At 40.3% G+C, this 19,241-nt stretch overlaps 1 protein-coding gene across 1 annotated transcript; it reads left to right on the forward strand.

The window, feature by feature from the left end:
* Nucleotides 1-250: 250 nt before the first annotated feature.
* Nucleotides 251-10,427, forward strand: TYRP1 (tyrosinase related protein 1). The gene is made up of 7 exons (XM_068423256.1): nt 251-632; nt 3,391-3,713; nt 5,067-5,271; nt 6,227-6,394; nt 7,943-8,122; nt 9,528-9,674; nt 10,222-10,427. Exons 1-7 carry the CDS (start codon nt 251-253, stop codon nt 10,425-10,427), a joined length of 1,611 nt encoding a protein of 536 aa, XP_068279357.1.
* Nucleotides 10,428-19,241: the final 8,814 nt, after the last annotated feature.

Raw genomic sequence — 19,241 nt, forward strand, 5'->3', positions numbered from 1 at the left:
AGAAAATGAGAGAACTTTAGTGTCTGTAGTCAGAGTTTTTTGCTTTTCCAGTATCGAAGTACAGGGTTCAGAGGCACTTTCTGGGGTGGAAGGGCTAGCCTGGAGGTTTGTATCACTTGTTTTTATTCTTCTCTATCTTTTTTTCTCTCTCTCTGTAGAGGGAGCTGGGCATCCCATCAACGCAGAGGAGAAGTCAGAGAGCGTGGACTACCAGCTCTCGGAACGAGCCGGCTTTGCTGGATCCGCCATCATGCAGCTCCCTGTGCTGCTGCTACTTTCCTTGCCACCTCTTCTCAGCATGCTTGGCCAAGCTGGAGCTCAGTTCCCTCGCCAGTGTGCTACTGTCGAGTCCCTGAGGAGCGGCATGTGTTGCCCAGACTATTTCCCTGTGTTTGGGCCAGGTACTGATCGGTGTGGTGTGTCTACAGGGAGGGGCCGGTGCGTACAGGTGACTGTTGATTCGCGACCCCACGGCCCACAGTACATCCATGATGGGCGAGATGACCGTGAGCAATGGCCCATACGCTTCTTCAACCAAACCTGTCGGTGCAATGGTAACTTCTCTGGTTACAATTGTGGGTCATGTCGTCCCGGCTGGAGTGGACCTACCTGTAGCCAACAAATCAATATAGGTAAGAGCATCAGAAATATGACATGAAAATTGCCTGTTGGCAGTGCTTGCTTCTAAATGTACTTAGCTTATTTCTTTTCTCTAAAATATAAAATGCCCTTTATATTTATTTAGCAAATGCACATTGCCATAAGGTTTATTAATGCAGCTGCTAGATGAGTTGTTCAGCTTGTACCAAGCACCTACATTTACCACCAAATAAAAGGAAAAAACAAAACCTGTAGTCAGTGCAGGATTAGAACCAAGTCCATTAAAGAACAGAACATCTAAGTTGAAAAAATGTATTCTTTGGAATTATTTAAGGGTAAAACAATGTATATAGACATGTATGTGTGTTTGTGAGTATGTCTGGGAATAATATCTAGATATCATGTTCAATACCTTGTGACTACTTTAAGTGTGACAGCAGCTCTTTTGATTCAAAATCCCTTAATACATTTCTAAACAACGTACCTACCCTTGTAAATTTTTACTTACCTAGTTGCTGTCAATGTGTTTAAAAGCCTTAACTCATGACTGTGAACTGTTCAGAGGAATCATCACAAGGACTCGTGGGCCTTTCTGAGAGTTCCCCAGTTTAAGTTTAGTACAGAATATCAGTAAATATATGTCTAAAAATTTTTGAAACAGTTATGAAATTCTTGTGGGACTGGAAAAATGTTGAATATTGTAGGTAAATTGAAAAAGAGAAGCAAGCTTGGGGACAGATCTTTGTTCTCAAGTCAAAACTATCTGAATGAACAAGATTTCAGTCTTTACTAGTGAAAGTCTACAGATGTTATTGAAATCCTGTAAAATCCATAAGCCCCCACGTGAGTGATGGGTTCTGTTCACATGAGAAACAACAGGTCTCTAGCACAAAAGTGCAGTGCCTCTTACAGAAACAGAAATCAGCACTGCCATTATTTTCACCAGATAGGAAACACTCCATCAGCATGAGTGCATGTTCCAGCAAGGGTTAACAAAAGACTGCTTACCAATTAAAAATCTTAACAATAAGATTCCTTAAAAACAACTTATTGAGGGCTGTGGGAAAGACCTTAGGATATTATTCATCCTTTGAGCTCCGAGAAGCAAACTAGAAAGCAGAAAGTATGACTCATATTGGATCTGCTAAGCCAGGTTGCACCCTCTGATGCTCTGGCCTGTTCTCGTTAACAACGATGATAACTCTGAAAAATAACCTAGAAATAAATGTTAACACACACAAACTTAGCAAAGTAAATCTGGAGATAGGAAAAAAGCAGCTTTAGCTCATGTTCTAGGGTATACAAGAGCACGTATTACTTTTATCACTTCTTAAATCCTTTACTACTCAGTAAAATGCTAAGCAAATCAGATTTATCCTGCATGACAACATGAGTTTAAACAGGGAAAATTAGCTTCTTATTATGCTTTAAGTTTCCACATCGAGATCACCTCTTTTGTCCATCCATAGAGCTGTCCCCAGCTGGTCAGACTTTAGAAATAATTACTGGATTACCGTTGACATACCCATATAAAATAGCTGTAAAATGCAGTTTGGTGCCTTCATATCTTCTAAATTCATGCCTCACTTTAATAACAGTCCCAATTTTTTATTGTGGTTCAGGCACATATTTTGAAAAATTGAAATGTTAAGATGTCTATGTAAATAAAAATTAGATGGATATTTTTAGTGTACTACTTAAAATCAACAACAAAAAACCCTTCAGTGATGAGGGCTAGCATATAGTTCAGTTCTGCAAACAGAAAAGCATGTTTCAGGATACAGAGTCTTTGGATGAAATTCATGCTTTGTAAAAGTATTTTTATAAACTTCAATGAAGCCAAAATATCCCTCACTGAATTAACTTTACATAGTGAAATGTAATTCATATTTATTCTTCATATTGATTCATGCTGAAGACCTGTTGCTTCTCATATCAACACAGTCTATCACTCATTTGGATAATTATGGATTTTACAGTATTTTATAATGAAAATGAATGCATGTTGAAGAATAGCTGTGAGGACTTCTAACTGTGTCTTAGTCTAAATTCAGCCTGAAGTCCTCTAAGTCCAGATGAAGGAGTGCTGGCCTGGGACTGAGGTGATGTGGACTCTGTTCCTCTTGCTGATACACTGGTATTTCAACAAGTTAATTTTCTTCTTTGTTTCACTGTCTTTATATGGACAATGAGATTTTTAAATGGTTTTGAGATGTACTGCTAAAAAGCACTAATATATGGCTGTTGTTAATAATAGCAGGTAATGACATTAAAGAGAGATGTTGTACTGTGTGGAATTCACAATTCAGAATTCACTGGTGAATCTGCCATTTTTCCTACACAGGTTCAAGAATAAACAATGTACTTCACTAAATTGTCAAGAGATAGAGCATCTGATTATTATAAATTGCTATATAATATTCTTTTCTTATAAAGTATTGCTGCAGGAAACCTTAAGCATATTGGATGAAGTTCTGAAAGGTTTGTGTGACAAAGAACTGTCTTTGTCATTTCTCTGACAGGATGGAAGGATAATCTATAACAATACTTCTAAAAGCACTAAAACCACAAGGTTTGGGCTTTATTTTTATTTGGCTCAACCTTTCTGGTAATAAATGACATTTCCTATTTATGCTCAGCACTCTCTGAATTGCCCTGATAAAAAAGATGGATGAATGCTTGAAGAAAAAGGACTTACCTGGAATTATTAGGAGCAAAATAAATTAGTCCTGTGAGTTCAGACTTGAATGTCTATTACTTTGGTAACTTGATGCTTCTGTATCCTCACAGTCAGAAGGAATCTTTTGGATCTGAGTGCAGAAGAAAGGAGGCGTTTTGTGAATGCCTTACACCAAGCCAAGGTGACGATCCATCCTGACATTGTTATTGCCACACGAAGACGTGAGGAAATATTTGGACCAGATGGCAACACACCACAATTTGAGAATATCTCCATTTATAACTACTTTGTGTGGTCTCATTATTATTCTGTCAGGAAGACTTTTCTTGGTGCAGGGCAGCAGAGTTTTGGAGGAATTGATTTCTCTCATGAGGGACCAGCTTTTGTCACATGGCATAGGTATCATCTACTGCAGCTTGAAAGAGACATGCAGGTAAAGTTCATGTTAATGTTGAGCCATGTGTTCGTGCTGTTTTGTACAGTTAAAGAACTTCTCCCCATATTCCAACAGGCAAAAATTATAGCAGCTCTTTCTATGCATTGAAATATTTCTGTGTCAATTTCAGTAACTCATTATGTATACTAAACTTAATGCAGTGCATTTAGGTTTTATATTGTTGCAGAGATGCTAAAAATGATATTTCAGAGTAATGGAAAATGTAAAAGTTACATAAAATCTCCTTTAAAAATATCTACAAATTCTAGATATATCCATAGAAGGCATTTTATTGGACCAATAAAAATTATCACCAGTGTTATTTTTAATATCAAGGCCCTGTTTCTTGACTAAGTTAGACTAATCGAAGCAGCAGAAGTTCTGAAGAAAAGAATTACAGAGATGCCTTGAGGATTCAGAATCACATTTTATTTGTATAATTAATATAACTGGTTAGAGAAATTAGTGTTTTGTTGTACACTGTTCCATATATCAGTGATTCTCTTGTTTCCCTTTCCTTGTGTGGACCTATCCGTAAAAGGAATGTATTATTTTATGGACAATCATCCTTCTTAAAGAAGGGACAACTAAGTTTTCAAGGTCAGGATTAAATAGTCTTTGAAATCACTTCAAGGGTTTCCACTAGCTTCAATGGCTTTGCATCTGACTGAGGCACAAACTTCCTTCAAAAACTCACATTTGACATCAGTGGCATTTCATTATTTGGAAGCTCTGAGGAGTTCTAGCTCTTGGTGATTTAATATATATTCCTCTTTATGTTAGTAAATTTGATCATCAGTTAACTTGATCTGCCTGGCCAACACATCCTGGTATATAAACACTGGAAACCAGGTCACACTCCAGAACTGTTCAACTCCAACCCATACTAGAACCAAATAACGACAATTTGAAGGTCCAGTATCCCTTTTCCATACTTTTCCGTCTGCTCAGTCATTCCACAGTTGGCTTAGTTATTCTGTGTGCTGCAAACACTGCTGCTGTTGACAGGCCATTAAAAATGTTTGTAAAAATGGGGTATCAGGATTAAGTGATGTTTCTTACTACTCACAATATGGGTTCATGGAAGAGGTACCGTCCTATTAACAAGGGAGATCCATGGCTCAGTTTAATAATCCAACTATCTGTTCTGTTGAAGAAAGGCATCAATGTGAAAAATTGCTGAAAGCTTTTACATAGATTTCATAGATTTTCCATAGATTTCCTCTCCTTCATGAGGCAGAACTGTGACTCTTACTAAGATGTATTATCTGGTTTTTAACATCCTTCTATCAGTAAATATTATAGCTGTCTTGAGCACACATATATTAACACCATATTTATGTGGTTTAGAATATGCTGCAAGACCCCACTTTCGGACTGCCCTACTGGAACTTTGCAACAGGACAAAACACCTGTGATATCTGCTCAGATGACTTGATGGGAGCTAGAAGCAATTTTGATGTCTCTCTTATCAGCCAGAACTCAATCTTCTCTCAGTGGCGAGTGCTATGTGAAAACATAGAAGACTATGAAACTTTAGGAATCATCTGTAACAGTAAGTATGACTGCTGGCAGGTATTTGGATAGAAAATCCTTTTAATAATAAATAAATATAATACTTTACATTGCAATGGCTTTTCCCAGCCAAAAAGTCTTAAAGTGGGTTTTGAATATTCCTGATCCAAGTTTCATCAGTCTTCTGAGATAGTACATTCTTATCACCTGCCTTACACTGAGGCAACAAGCAGTTCAAAATTTGATTTGAAGCTTGTAGCAGAGGAAGAGCTAAATGCCTACTTTGACTTCACTTCTTAGGCAGTATCTGTTAATCTACTGTGCCATAAATAATTAAATCTGGCAGTGACATTTCTTAACTGAAGCTGAAGTTTTCTTTTGACTACTCCACTTATCACGTTCATGGCATTCTGCTCCTAAAAGGAGAATATCTAACAAATACCCATGTTAACTATGTGGAACATGTTTTGAATGGGAAGAATACTGAATTCTAACTCATCTGCCTCAGCTACAAGAGCTAAAAAATCCCAACAAGATTCTTGTATATTCATCACCTTCAAGCCACAGCTCAGCATCTTCATGGAAACGGGGGAAAAGCAGGGAAAAACCACAATATTGGGTTAGTCACCTACATAATCAACTATAATCCTTTCCCCAGCTACTCTGTCAGGACATACTCAAAACTTTTGTCCTAGGTTTCATCAAGAAATCACATTGAGAAACTAAAGAAAATTTTCCCAAAGCACTTACAGAACTAGAAATTTCAGTAAGAGGCTTCTAGATGCTTTTTTTTGAATCCTGGTACAAAGGATCCAGCAGACAAGACCCCATGAAGATTCAGATTCTTTGCCTAACATGAGGAACTGACTCATTCATTCAGTTAAGTGTAATTTGTGAGGGATTGTTTTTTCCCCCATGGTTCAGCATTAGATGGGTGCATTCTGTGGCCTACTGTTTTGCGCCAGTACTTTTTTCTCTCTTCTCTCCACGCTCAGGCACTGAGGGTGGTCCCATCCGAAGAAATCCTGCTGGAAATGTTGCACGGCCTATGGTACAGCGTCTCCCAGAGCCCGAGGATGTTGCTCAGTGTTTGGAAGTTGGTGTATTTGACACTCCTCCTTTCTACTCCAATTCAACAGACAGTTTCCGTAACACAGTAGAAGGTAAACATGGCAAATAAAAGGATGTGGAACAACTCCGAATAAGTCAAGGGAGCAGGCTTGCCTTTTTTCCTGTTGAAAGTATGCATTTGGAGAGAGTCTATTGGACACTAAGAACATATTGTTCTTAGCATTAGGTATTAACTTAGTATGAAGTAGAAATAAGCTCTGGATAAATTACTTCATAGCTTACGTCAGTTCTTTAAATGCATAAAAGCCTTAAAAGTCTGTCACTGGCGTACTAAGTAAAAACTAGATGAGATTAGGTCCTTGTAACCTAGTAATAAGTTGTCGTTGCTGAAAACAGACAGTCCTTGCCTGCAGATTGATGCAGCTGCATGCTTAAACAAGGCAAACAAGCTCTCACAGCAGTTACTCTTGTATCTGAATTAAAACAAAGGAAAGAAAGCAAAAGAAATTGTAAGCCTTGATAGTACTTAATGTAATGGTATTGAAGTAGTAATTGCGTGCAGGATTTACTGCTAGACATGTAAGTCCTTCTCTCTGGGCCCTATAACTCTGTTCTTCTCTAAACTTGACTCATTAAAATGAAATTTTCAGTCACTGGCATCTGAACACATGCTCCAACACAGAAACCAGCCTAAAGATTTGATCCATGCTGTTCAGCCAGTATCCTGTCAACAGCTTCTACACTTTAATAATCTAGAGTTTTTAACAGAAAAGACATGATTCATGAGAAAAGATTACCAAGTGAGAGTTCAGATCCCTGCTAGACCTTCCACAGAACCTCTGTCTCTTTTTAAGAGGCATAACTCCTACGGCGGAGAGGATTTGCTCATTATTTTTCTCTTGGAGGACAAAACCAAGAATCTGCACCAATCTTTTAAGTATATATGAAAGTTTTGGATGCTTACCACATCTGTCAAATGGGCTATCAATATCTAGGTATCTAAACATGTTTTTAGCTAATTAACTGTATGGACGTCTCTCTGGAAAGTTTGGCCAATGCTTGAAAAACAGGAGAAGTTTTCATGATGCTTCAGATCCTGACACGTGATATGAGGGTTACCAGGTGTTGGGCACTAACAGAGTTACATAGGGTATCTTCACTGAACAAACAGGACATGTGAAGCTTCCTGAGATGTGTTCACAGCAAGCATGGAAATGATGTGTGGAAACACAATAGCTGGGTCATTAGGATAGATGGCAACATACACACACTTAAGTCAGCAGTTAGAAAACAGATGCAACTATTTCAGTTATGCTGAAAGATACACAGGTCCCAAATATACACCTTTATTTTCATGTTATGATGTGGTTTGTTTTGGCCATTTTTGCATCAGATCCCAGCAGCCTTGCACTCCACATTTTCAGCATTCTTTTATAAAGACTATTTTAATCTGAAAATTATGCATGTTAGGGACATTTCTCAAATGCCAGTAGGTAGAGAATTAGCTACTTATTTATGCTAAGCAAAACAACACAATAACATCACAGCCTTTCAGAGAGAAAAGTATCCAGCTGGAACTGCAGCTTCCAAACAAAATCTTCACTGGGATTTTTTGTGTTCTTCTTTGTTTGCATATTCAGGGTACAGCAATCCTTCAGGGAAATACGACCCAGCAGTTCGAAGTCTTCACAACTTGGCTCATCTATTTTTGAATGGGACAGGAGGGCAAACTCATTTATCACCAAATGATCCCATTTTTGTCCTCCTGCACACATTTACAGATGCTGTTTTTGATGAGTGGCTGAGAAGGTATTCTGCAGGTAAGATGTGCTCATGGACAGAGGCAGGATGGGTGGTTGTCAGTCTTTGTAGTCACAGGAGCTCAGCTGATTCTTGTGGGACAGCAAGATGCCCCTAACCTTGGGAGAAAGGACTGGAATTTTAACAGTAGAGTTAACAAAGACAGAGTAACAATAAGCAAGCTCCCTTCCTCACCCCACTGACATCCATTTTCAAATCACTGTCTTTGAAGGGACTTGGCCAGAGATACCAGGCATAATTCAAGAAAACAAAATGTGCAAATTCATTCTCTCTGTAGAGTAAAGACAGTGTAACCATGGAAGGTCCAAATACTTCATGGACATTCCATCGTCATGTGGAGTAAAAATCTACGTTTCTTCTTGTCAAACAAGATCAGATGCCGTGTACACCCTCACGATTCTTTTTGACTACCTTTGTGATTTACTACCAGCATTTCATAGCCATTTCCATATCCTTTCAAAGGATGGTCACTATTCCTGCCCTTGCTTCTTTAACTCTGAAGAGAGAAAAGGAATAAGGGAGGAAGTGAAGGAGAGAAAGGAAGGAAGGAAGGAAGGAAGGAAGGAAGGAAGGAAGGAAGGAAGGAAGGAAGGACGGAAGAAAGGAACTGCAAGGAAGGAATTAAAAAAGAAATAAAGAAAGAAGGAGATCGGCATCAGTGAACTGGGAAGACAATTCTGTGTAACCCTAATGCCTGCATTAGCCTGCACAAAGCAGTGACTATATTCCTCTCAGGACAATCCAGCCCCCTCTTCCTTGTTCTGCAGAAGGCAGATGCTGTTGCACAACTGAGACTTCTTTGTGCAACTCCCACAACCTGCCTCATGTATTTTTCCCACATCAACTATCAGAGAGCAATTGTATCCTCTTGTGGTACTTACATGACCTATCACAAGCTTTTGCATCATCTTACCAAGATGGATTTTTTTTTCTTTTATTTTTTTGCTTCAGCTGACTTTCCCCTGATTCACCACAACATTGCAAACAAATTCCACTGAAGTTCATATCAGCTGCTTTCCTGAACTGCATGAGACAGCTTTTCTCCACTGTTACAATCAGACAAAGCCAGACTGTAGCACAAAGGTTTCCAAGTCCTCCATATAGACATATTTCTCCTTTTCCATGCAAGAAGACATAAAAAGCCCAACACAGGCTGAAAGGTTTACAATTTACTGGTGGATTCTCTTAAAAAACAGTGATCTCGTTGGTGCTCTCGCTTTTGGACAGAGCAGAGCCCTCCATTCTGGATCTGTTACACTGGAAAACCAATCCTTCTAGATTAATTTAGGTCAGGAAAAAAAAATGGAGGTAGTCAAAATCCTGAGTCACTGTTTGAAAAAAAATGAAGTAGTGCAAATTATTTTGATTTTATTTACAGAAGTGTGATTTGACTTTCAAATTTAGATATCTCAACATATCCACTGGAGAATGCCCCTATTGGACATAACCGACAGTACAATATGGTGCCTTTCTGGCCTCCAGTTACCAATAATGAAATGTTTGTTACTGCACCAGAAAACCTGGGATACAGCTACGAAGTCGAGTGGCCAGGTAAACTGTCCAACACAGATGCTTCCTCTGTTTTTTCTCATCATGTCTTTCTCCCTTTAATTTTATACATCATATAACAAAGTTTGTTCAAAATTCACAAACAATATTTGATGCCTTTGTAAAGGTCTATTTCTCTTTTCTTGCCTGGCTTTCCAAATCAGTTCTGTTTGGGATTTAGTACAGCTAAATAGCTATTGATTGTAGACTGTTCCTGCAGGAAGCTCCCACTATCTACTTCAATTTTTTGAGAAGTTCTCATTTGGATCTAAACCTTGCAGAAGGTCCTTATTCCTGTATCATATGCCTGCATTAAGTCCCTACAGAGAATGCAAATCCCTCACAAACCAAATAGCAGAAGAAAGGTCCAGGACTGTTTTTAGAGTGTAAAAAGAGAGACTGAAATTTTCTCACATTTTGGAACATTTGGTTCTACTTCATGATTCTTTGAATAACGACAGATAGTGAGCTTTGGTCCGTCCCTCTGATGTTTATCCATATACTTGACATTTACTTTTAGTAACTTTCCCTTTTGCTTTCCTTCCTGTAGGTCGGGCTCTTCGTGTTACAGAAATGATAACTATTGCAATAGTGACTGCACTGGTTCTTGTTGCAATTATCTTTGCTGCTGCTGCATGTGTAGTACGTGTCAAGAAAAATAAGGATGACTTGCATCAGCCTCTTCTCACTGACCAGTATCAGCACTACTCAGATGATTATGATGGCATACCAACACCGAGCCAGTCTGTTGTTTGAAGAGACAGCACTTTTTTGCATCTAACTGAAACTATTTTGCTGTATTTTATAAATGGTGGTCATCCATCTGCTTTAAAATAAAGAGCATAAACTGTCAGCTGTCTTGATATGTTTGCTTCAGGCTTCACCTCCTCTTTCATCACACCTAGGCATCAATAAATAACCTTGGCAATGCTAATTTTGTGTTGATTTTAATAGAATTCCACTAACTCTTTAAGGCTTGCCTGTAAGCCTTTTTCATGCATATTTCTGTAAAATCTGGTAAAATTTAGTTAACTTGCACACAGCTGATGTCACCTGACTTCACCTAGCCTTTATATGCAGAATTGTTTTACAAGGTACTTTTGTGAAAAGGTCAAGTCTAGAATGGGAGAGAAGCAGAATCCAAAATAAAAGGAGATACCTTGGCTAGGCAAGAGGAAACATATTTCAAAATAGCCAGCGTCCCAGGCAGTGAGCAACAAGGGAATTCTGAGTGGAACAGTGTGTTTGAAATCCAGCTTATTGACAGAAGCTAGTTTTGATCCTATTGTTGCTTTTAGGGGGATCTGTGAAAAGAGATTCACCACCAAGAAGCCACTCCAGCATTTGGACACTTTAGCTGTATGTTCAAACACAGCTGCCTGAAGGGGACAGACATTTGAAAGGACAGCTGGCAGCAGCCTTCGTTTTATTTTGATTCTGATTTTTCACTATCTCACTCCCTTTCTCTCTTCCACTGTCCCCATAGCAGGGCATTTTCCCCAGCAATGAGAGACCTTGCTTCAATTCTCTCCTGTGGGAATTCAAACCTGCATGTCTTGTACTTTGAGAGAAGGCCCTAGGCATCAGGCTGTAGAACAGACTTGGAAAAATAGCCATATGCAACTGCTGTTGAATTTATTCAACGCAAGCCAGTAGGAGAGCAACAAACTGATATCTGTCTTCACAGCCTGAAGTAGGGCTTGAGGTGTTTGGCTTCAAGCCTCACCTCCTCTCTCTCATCATAACTGAGTACCAATAAATCATCTGACTCTCTTCCTATGATGGCTTATTGAATCTAAATTACCAGTTCTTAGCTGACATACAGAGATCATAGAATCATAGAATGGTTTGGGTTGGAGGGGACCTTAAAGATCTTGTTCCAACCCCCCCGCAATGGGCAGGGAGATCTTCCACTAGACCAGGTTGCTCAAAGCCCCATCCAACCTGGCCTTGAACACTTCCAAGAAGAGGGCATCCACAACTTCTCTGGGCAACTTGTTCCAGTGTTTCACCACCCTTACAGTAAAGAATTTCTTCCTAATATCTAATCTAAATCTACCCTCTTTCAGTTTAAAACCATTACCCCTTGTCCCACCACTACATGTCCCTGGTTGTTACGTTCCTGGGTTCAGACTATTGAATCCCACATCACGTACTCAACCTTTTAATTGTCAGACTATAAAGTCAAGCTGTCTCTCGTCTCTTTTTCTGTCTGACCCCAGCTTCAACATGAATGGCAAGCAATTTGGATTGAGCTCCTTCAGTCTGAGGCAGCTCTCCTAGACATTATTAGGCAAAAGCAAGGGTAGTTTATCTCCTCCTTCCAGCCATGCCTTTTAAGTGCTGTGTTAACCTCTGTAGTTTCAGTGAGTACCAGGTGTGCTCAAAGCACACTTACTCAGTTGTAAGCAGATGAGTAATTTATACATTTACAATGATGTAAATAGAAAGATAAGTACTCTTGGCTAGGCAAGTGGAAGATGGGTTATCTTAACCCATCTTACCAACCATGGGGCATGGACAACAACAAAAACTTACACACATAACTGACATTTAGGAAGAAAACTTTTACCTGTGGCACCCATGGCACAAAAGTAAATTAGGCAAAAGTATTTTGGGTTGCAGTCTTGGTTTTACTTAGAGTGTAGCCAAGCAGTATTTCAGGTACACAAGCAGCAGCTTGGATTTCAACTTAGATGCCTGTTTCTGCTGTTCTTGCTTGTACTGAGTAGCAACTTAACAAGTCATCCACTTCAGTGATTTCAATGGATTAAAGCAGGGAGATCCAATGTACTTTGGATTGGGGTCAAGAGACCTGGATTTTATTCATAGCTCTGTTCTTATTAGCTGAATGTTCTTAGCTAGCATGTTTTTACCTCTGTGACTCATTTGACTTATTTATAAAATGAAGATAATAGACCTTCCTGTATAAATTGTTCTTACTTCAGTGGATAAAAATAAGCATACAGAAGCTTGATGGCAGAAGGAAAATGGCATAGCAAAATCAGATCTTGTGAAGAAGACATTAGCCATTAAAGTCATTCAATCCTTAAAACAAAAGCATACACTTATGTTTTGAGCAAGCTCTAAGTCTTGCAGGTCAGAGAATGAGGAGACCTGCCTGCTAGTTAACAGTGGCCACATATAAATGAAGGAAGCAAGGTAGATTTTTATAACAGACTTGAAAAGAAAAGGAACAGCAAGCACAGGAATTAGTAGGGCAAGGAAAGTGGAGAACTGTGTGCGTGACCCATTCTTGGTAAGAGTCTCACAAGTCCTTCTTTCTCTTGTCACTGTTTGCAGTACTCTGAACTATGTCTGAGTGAGCAGAAAAAAAAATCCTGCCTAATCTGATGGGGAAAAATTGGTTTAGGTTTGAAATCTGAAATGGTCAGCATATGAGAAAATTAAGAAAAATAAATAAACACCAGTGATAACTACAGGCTTTCACTTGTAATATGGAGGCAAGAACAGGTAGCAGAAGTCACAAGGAGAAAAGTGGAAGTGAAAAGCTGGAAAAAAGTACTGAGAAGTCCTAGGTGCAGCAATTATGAAGCATGTGATGTCACTTCTCCCCGTGACTTTTGCTCCCTGTTCTTCTCATGAAGGTTTATTCATATAGGGTTGTATAAGGCAGCTGTAAGGATATCTGGAAATGATGAGAAAATAGAGCTAAGGTAATTTCCATGCAAGAACCTAAAAATTACATACGCAACTCTACGTCTATCTGTAAGGTGTTTGAATAATTTTATCAGGCCAGCCAAAGTGTTGTGCAATTGAGAGCAGCAATATTTTATGGGGAAGGGAAAGTAAAAATGTTCTGTGCAACTACAAGCTTATTAATTTAGACTCAATAGCACGATAGTCTCCAAAACAGAGCATGAAAATGCAATTGGAATCAAATACGGCACAGATTTATCAAAGTTAGACCATGCTAGCTAGCTTAATAGCTTTCTTTGATAAGATAATTCAAAGATTTTATTTAGGAATTATATTGATGTTGAAATCTTTGATAAAGTGCCATGTATTTAAGCCTGAAAAATTAGGAACTGTAATAGGATCTGCGGATTGGAAAGAAAGTTAACTAGAGGAGAGACGATGATACAGTATCAAAAGAAGTACCAGTAGCCCTTTACTAGCAGAATTACAAAGACTGATTCAGCCTTATTCAGTTCTTTCAAGACAGATGTTGATGCACAAAACTGCACTGCCTGGATAGTCGTCACACCTAGGACAGTACTGGAAGACAACATACAGTGCATACATGGCAAAAAAAAAGTCACCCTTGCTAACACTTACTAAGCAATTGCATTTAATATGAGATAAGCAAAAGTCTCATGTTTAAAATACTGTGAAATTTCCATTTTACATCTCCTTAGGAACCATATTCTTACTTGTACCATGGCTTCAAGGTTGCTCACTGTAAAATTCCCTTGTGCTGCACCCACACCCAAGCAGGGCGTACACAACGAAGGGCCTTCTGTCGCAAACAGCGTTTGCTGCTTGCCACAAGGTGGCACCTCACCAAGCAATGCAGGTGGTTTCTAACGTGCAATAGAAAACTCCTATACTTAACTAAAAAGTCACTTAAAGTTCTAAACGCAACTTCCTAAAAATGTATTTTAATTTGTATCACTTAACTGCCTATTCCAAGGGAACGCCTAGCTTCTTTTTCTTTGGGACACTATTTAACTTGTTGCAGGATCATTATTTTAAAAACAAATCCTTAACAGAGACAATACACACCTAACTGTCTCATGTCTGCAACTACTGGTTCACAACAGCAAGTAAATGCTGTTCATTGGGGAAGGTAAATACTTTTTTCTTTTTCTTTCTTTAACAGGGGTAGAGAAGTGATTGTCATACTGCCTTTTTTTTTATCTTTGCATCTAAAATTAAGAAGAAAACAAGGGCCTACCAAACACTGATACTATTTGATATTAGCAATTTATGATCTGAATTTGTCCTTTTAGCACTGCTAACGTTTTTCTTCTGGCAGTCTTGGAAGATAAATCAGCAGCTACAGTAGCAGGGCCTGCAAGAGCATCACTTCTTCAAGTGATTAAGAATTCAAAAAAGTGATGCTGATAGCAATTAAGCTGGCATAGAAGTGGTCAGATAGAATTTTTTCAGCTGGACACCATCACTTAATGGCAGCCCCTGGCCTGGATTTTTACCTCAGTTTGTTCTGGGCATAGGTGCTGGCAGTAACCTAGAGCAACTCCAATGCTCTGGAGAGCATCTGTTCCCTGGGGCTCCCTGCTGACTACCATGCAGCTTTTGTCACTATGCCTTTCCCCTGTGGTATTCTCTGCAAGGGTGAGCAAAAGAGATTGCAGTCTCACCACATTAGAGACCTCTTCACCCACTCTTGAAAAACTTTATGGTAATTATTAATCAACAATAATTTGGAAACAGGCTAAAATTAAGCCACAAACTACAGTGAAAAGGCCTGAAACAGTATATCACTAATGGCATTTCCTTTTTTGAGTAACTTTTCCACATGTTCTGTCATCGGTCTGAGGCTTGTTATAATTACCTTTAACAGGATCTTTAAAATGTCTTTTCTAGGAGTGGAGATTTGGGGCCAGAGAGTATAGTACTTCACATTTCAGGTTCATCACAGACAGCCAAGTGCTGTTTCTGCACAAAATTACCTCAAAACTATTTCTGATCTAGAGGCAAATAGCTATTAATGTTAATTATGGCTCCTACCCTTCAGATGTTAGTGAAGTGGCAGGAAAAATAAGTGTCTACCCTCTTAGCTATGGAAGGTGAGATGAGGGACCATGAAGGATAATGACATGCAAAGCAAAGTTCAAACATTGTTCTTGGTAATCAGGCAATGGTGGATATCTGGCACAAATGCTGTGAAGCTTGACCTCTCATCATCATGTCCTGTATCATCCTCAGGGGTTGCATTTTACATCCCATGGAGCAGAAGCCTGAGTTCTGACATTAGCTTGACTCATGTGAGGCTGTAGGATCTCCCCAGGCATGACTGGTTGGTGTCCAGTGGTTTACCCTCTTTTACTGTGAACAGACCCCTCTTGTTCTGCCTCCTCTCTCAGCCCTCATTCAGATGCAGCCCAGTAGCGCTGAGACTACTGGGTCAGACAACAAGAAAAGGGAGAGTTTGCTTTTCAAATATGTCACCAGCCTGCAGGTTGGAAACCTGCAAAGAGTTACTGGTGATGCCAGTATCAGAGAGCTGGAAGGTCAGGAGGAATCCATAAACAGGGGACAGAGGAAAACAGTAATTATTGCTAGTTCAGTCAGGGGGAAAGTTATCTTTCTGCATTATGCCTGTTCACTATCCGAGTTTTCAAAGGACTTGTGATGGTTGGCATCACACCTTGCTGAAAGCATGCCCTCTGCGTGTGGATGAACGTCACTTACTTGAAGGGAAACTTTGCCTTCTGGAAAAGTATTTTCACCTGAAGTTTTGACTTGAAAATTTCCATCCGAAGTAGGATAATTGGTTGCTTTGCTGACAAATGAAAAAGGAAAACAAAAAAAAATGAAAAAAGAAAAAAAAAAAAGAAAATTAAGAAAGATTGAGAGATGGGAGGCCATAAAGAGAAATGGGAGCTTAAACGTAAATGAGTTTTGCTTGCTTTAATCAAGTTTTGGTAAGATGTTTAAAAAAGGAGTAATGAATATTCCATCGTGGAAATATTCGCCTGTGTTTAAACAGCTGTAGTTTCCCTCCTGCGTGAGTCTTTCTGCTCAGCTCTTACCCTATCACTCTAACACAGCCTTCTTTTCAGGGTAGCAATCAATCCTGTTTATTGTTTGAAATCTACGTGTTTTCTGCAAAAAAATAGTGTGCTATGCCTCCTAATAGCTTTCTCAAAAGCTCCAAATTCACACTGAAACAGCCTCTTCTAATCGCCCCTTTCTGCGCACAACAGCCGCTTCTAAAATCCCAGGGGGAAACGGCTCAGCAGCTTTGCTTCCCGGGGCCGCCTTCAGCGGCGGAGCCTGGGACCCTCCAGCCGCGCAGCAGCTCTGCCGGGGCCTCCCGAGCTCGGCGGGGGCCGGGGCCCTGCCCGCGTTGTGCCGCCAGGTGGCGCTGTTCCAGAGCAGCGCTGGGGCGCGGGGCGCGCGCCGGTGGCCTGCAGGGCCGCGTGCCCGTGCCCGTGCCCGTGCCCGTGCCCGTGCCCGTGCCCGTGCCCGTGCCCGTGCCCGTGCCCCGCGCCCGCGGCGGGGTTGGCGCCGCGGCAGCCGCCAGCGCCTTCCGCGGAGTTCCGTCACTTCCCGCTTTTAACGAGCAGGTGAGCTTCAGCGCCGGGGTCCGGGCGCTTCCAGGCACGGCTGGTGCTTGCTCGATCGGCTTGCGTTGCGTTCCCACCCCAGAGAAGCACATGGAATCCAGCAGTTCTCAATTAAAATTGTGCTGCTGTCCCAGGTGTGCACAGTCTGGAAGAGACGGGGGAAATTTTTATTATCTCCCACCAGATGTTGGCAACGTTGAATTTTCACTTGAGGTTACCTAGGGCATACACAGCTCAATAGTCCCTGAGAGATGAGTACATTACAGACGTGACTCCTTTGACGCCCAGTTAATGAGGCCAAGATACCAGGGAGAGGGTGAGACCGTGACTGCATTTTGATCACAGCTTCGCTTCTGCCATAGGAACGAGGGTCTGAAAGGATATCTGTGACACCATAAAACTAGTCAATGAGGTATTGTATTTCCTTCTGGACTTGTACTTACTTCAGTGAAAAGGGTTTATAGACCAAAGACTGTATTTTAAAACAGAATTTCAGAATAACACTTTGTGGCCTCAAAAGCCAAATGCTTGCATGAGTATTTACTTGACAACACCATGTATTTTTAAGTTAAGAGATACTGCTCTAGAGGTTCCATTTTTTTGAATGAATTTATCATAGCATAAGGAAAATGCCATTACTGTCTAAGTCAAAAGATTTTCCGTATGTCTAAACAGAAGATAGAGCCAGCCTCTATAACCTCCACATCTCACTACCCCAGACTGTTCATTGGCATAGACTGTGCTTCTGGACCTCTCCTCCTGAAGCACAGAGAGTAACTTCCATACAAAGCAAAGGGATCATTTAAATTCTTGCATCTGTTCTAGGGTGAGAATTTGGGCTGACATATTCTTCAACTATCGCTAGGCATACTGTTCTTCCATCTAAAATCGGTGCTTTCAGACATCACCTTGCTAGATACAGGTTATCAGAGAAACAAGCATAAAATAGAGCAGACCAGCTAGGGGAAAGGTTGGTGCCAGGAGATCCTCCAAGAACTGCAGTTAAGGTTCATGAAGATAAGAAAAGTAGGCCTGAGCTATCTCGCTATATTTAAGACTTCACAGACCCACCTAGACCCACTTGGCACAATTCATATAAGTGGTGGTAACAATCAGTTGGCTGCAATTAACCTTAGCCTGAAATCAAACCTAAATGTGATCACCTGATCTTTAGCTTTACTCACCTCGTCAGGCTGCAGTCTGGCTCCTCTCCCAAGGTAGGCAGAGTTTAATTAGGATCAGGAAACACCAGGAGAGGTGATTTAGGCTACAGTCCCTGCTAGGTAACTGCTGCCATCAGGGGCTATTAATCTTCTTACTTGCCTACCTAAGGCAAGCTATGGATTAACCAAATTCAAGCCAGTAGGAGAAGATCAACTGGAATTAGAAAGTTAGATTTTGTAGGGGCTGCCCAGATAAGTTTAATGCTCACAGTGGCTGGTATCAACTACATAATTCTAGGTCTAGGCCATGCAAGCACCACCATCTAAGGTAAAGCAGTGGAGATGATATCTCTGTGCATGTACATGTAATTCCAATTACTGCTGATAGTCTAAGTCTAGCAGGGTCAGACCTGCTCAGGGTATGGGGGTGGACACTGGTAAGGGACTGCAAGACATGAAGATTACTTGCCTGAGCTGTACATCTACAGCCAGTGCTGTAACTAGAGACTTTACTCAGACTTGAGTAATTGTGTACAGTATTATAACTGGTTTGGAAGGCTTCCTCCAGGTCTTACCTCAATTTATAGAAAGTTGACAGGCTAAAGCAATGACAGTATTGGGATTAATATTCATGCTGGCAGGGAAGACAAGCGGTAAGAATTACTTTTTTGAAGAGAAGAGAGAGACTAGGTCTGTGCTTAGTGAAGGTGATGGGGAAGAGTAAGTGGCTAAGGTAATGAAGAGGCATTTATATATAGGTCATTGTGGTCCTGACTGGGATTGGTGAGTATATGTTAAAGTGGATACCTTTAAGGGACACTTTGTAGGAAAGTGCATGCAAGGGTATAGATAATGTCTGGAACAGGTTTGCTAATCTGTATTCAGGTTGTCTATCTAAAGAGAAAATATTAACTCAAATCAATATTAAAAGAAAGAAAGACAATTATAAAAGCCATAGGGACTGCCAGGAGTCACTGGTTTATTATGAGATTAGGGCTCAAACCAGCAAGGACTGATCTGCTGGTTTGGCAGCCAGAATTTGGATTAGCAGAATTTAGTTTAGCAGCTGAAAACATCCCACAGACTAAATCTACATTTTGGGTGTGTTTGGGTTGAGAGCAAATGACACT

The sequence above is a fragment of the Nyctibius grandis genome, chromosome Z, assembly GCF_013368605.1.
Source record: "Nyctibius grandis isolate bNycGra1 chromosome Z, bNycGra1.pri, whole genome shotgun sequence".
Lineage (NCBI taxonomy): Eukaryota > Metazoa > Chordata > Aves > Nyctibiiformes > Nyctibiidae > Nyctibius > Nyctibius grandis.

Excerpts from the sequence above, each read along its gene's own strand:
- TYRP1 (XM_068423256.1), top strand. The coding sequence starts at position 251 with ATGCAGCTCCCTGTGCTGCTGCTACTTTCCTTGCCACCTCTTCTCAGC. Across the intron at positions 3,714-5,066 it reads AGCTTGAAAGAGACATGCAG|AATATGCTGCAAGACCCCAC; the intron begins GTAAAGTTCATG and ends TATGTGGTTTAG. Across the intron at positions 9,675-10,221 it reads CTACGAAGTCGAGTGGCCAG|GTCGGGCTCTTCGTGTTACA; the intron begins GTAAACTGTCCA and ends TCCTTCCTGTAG.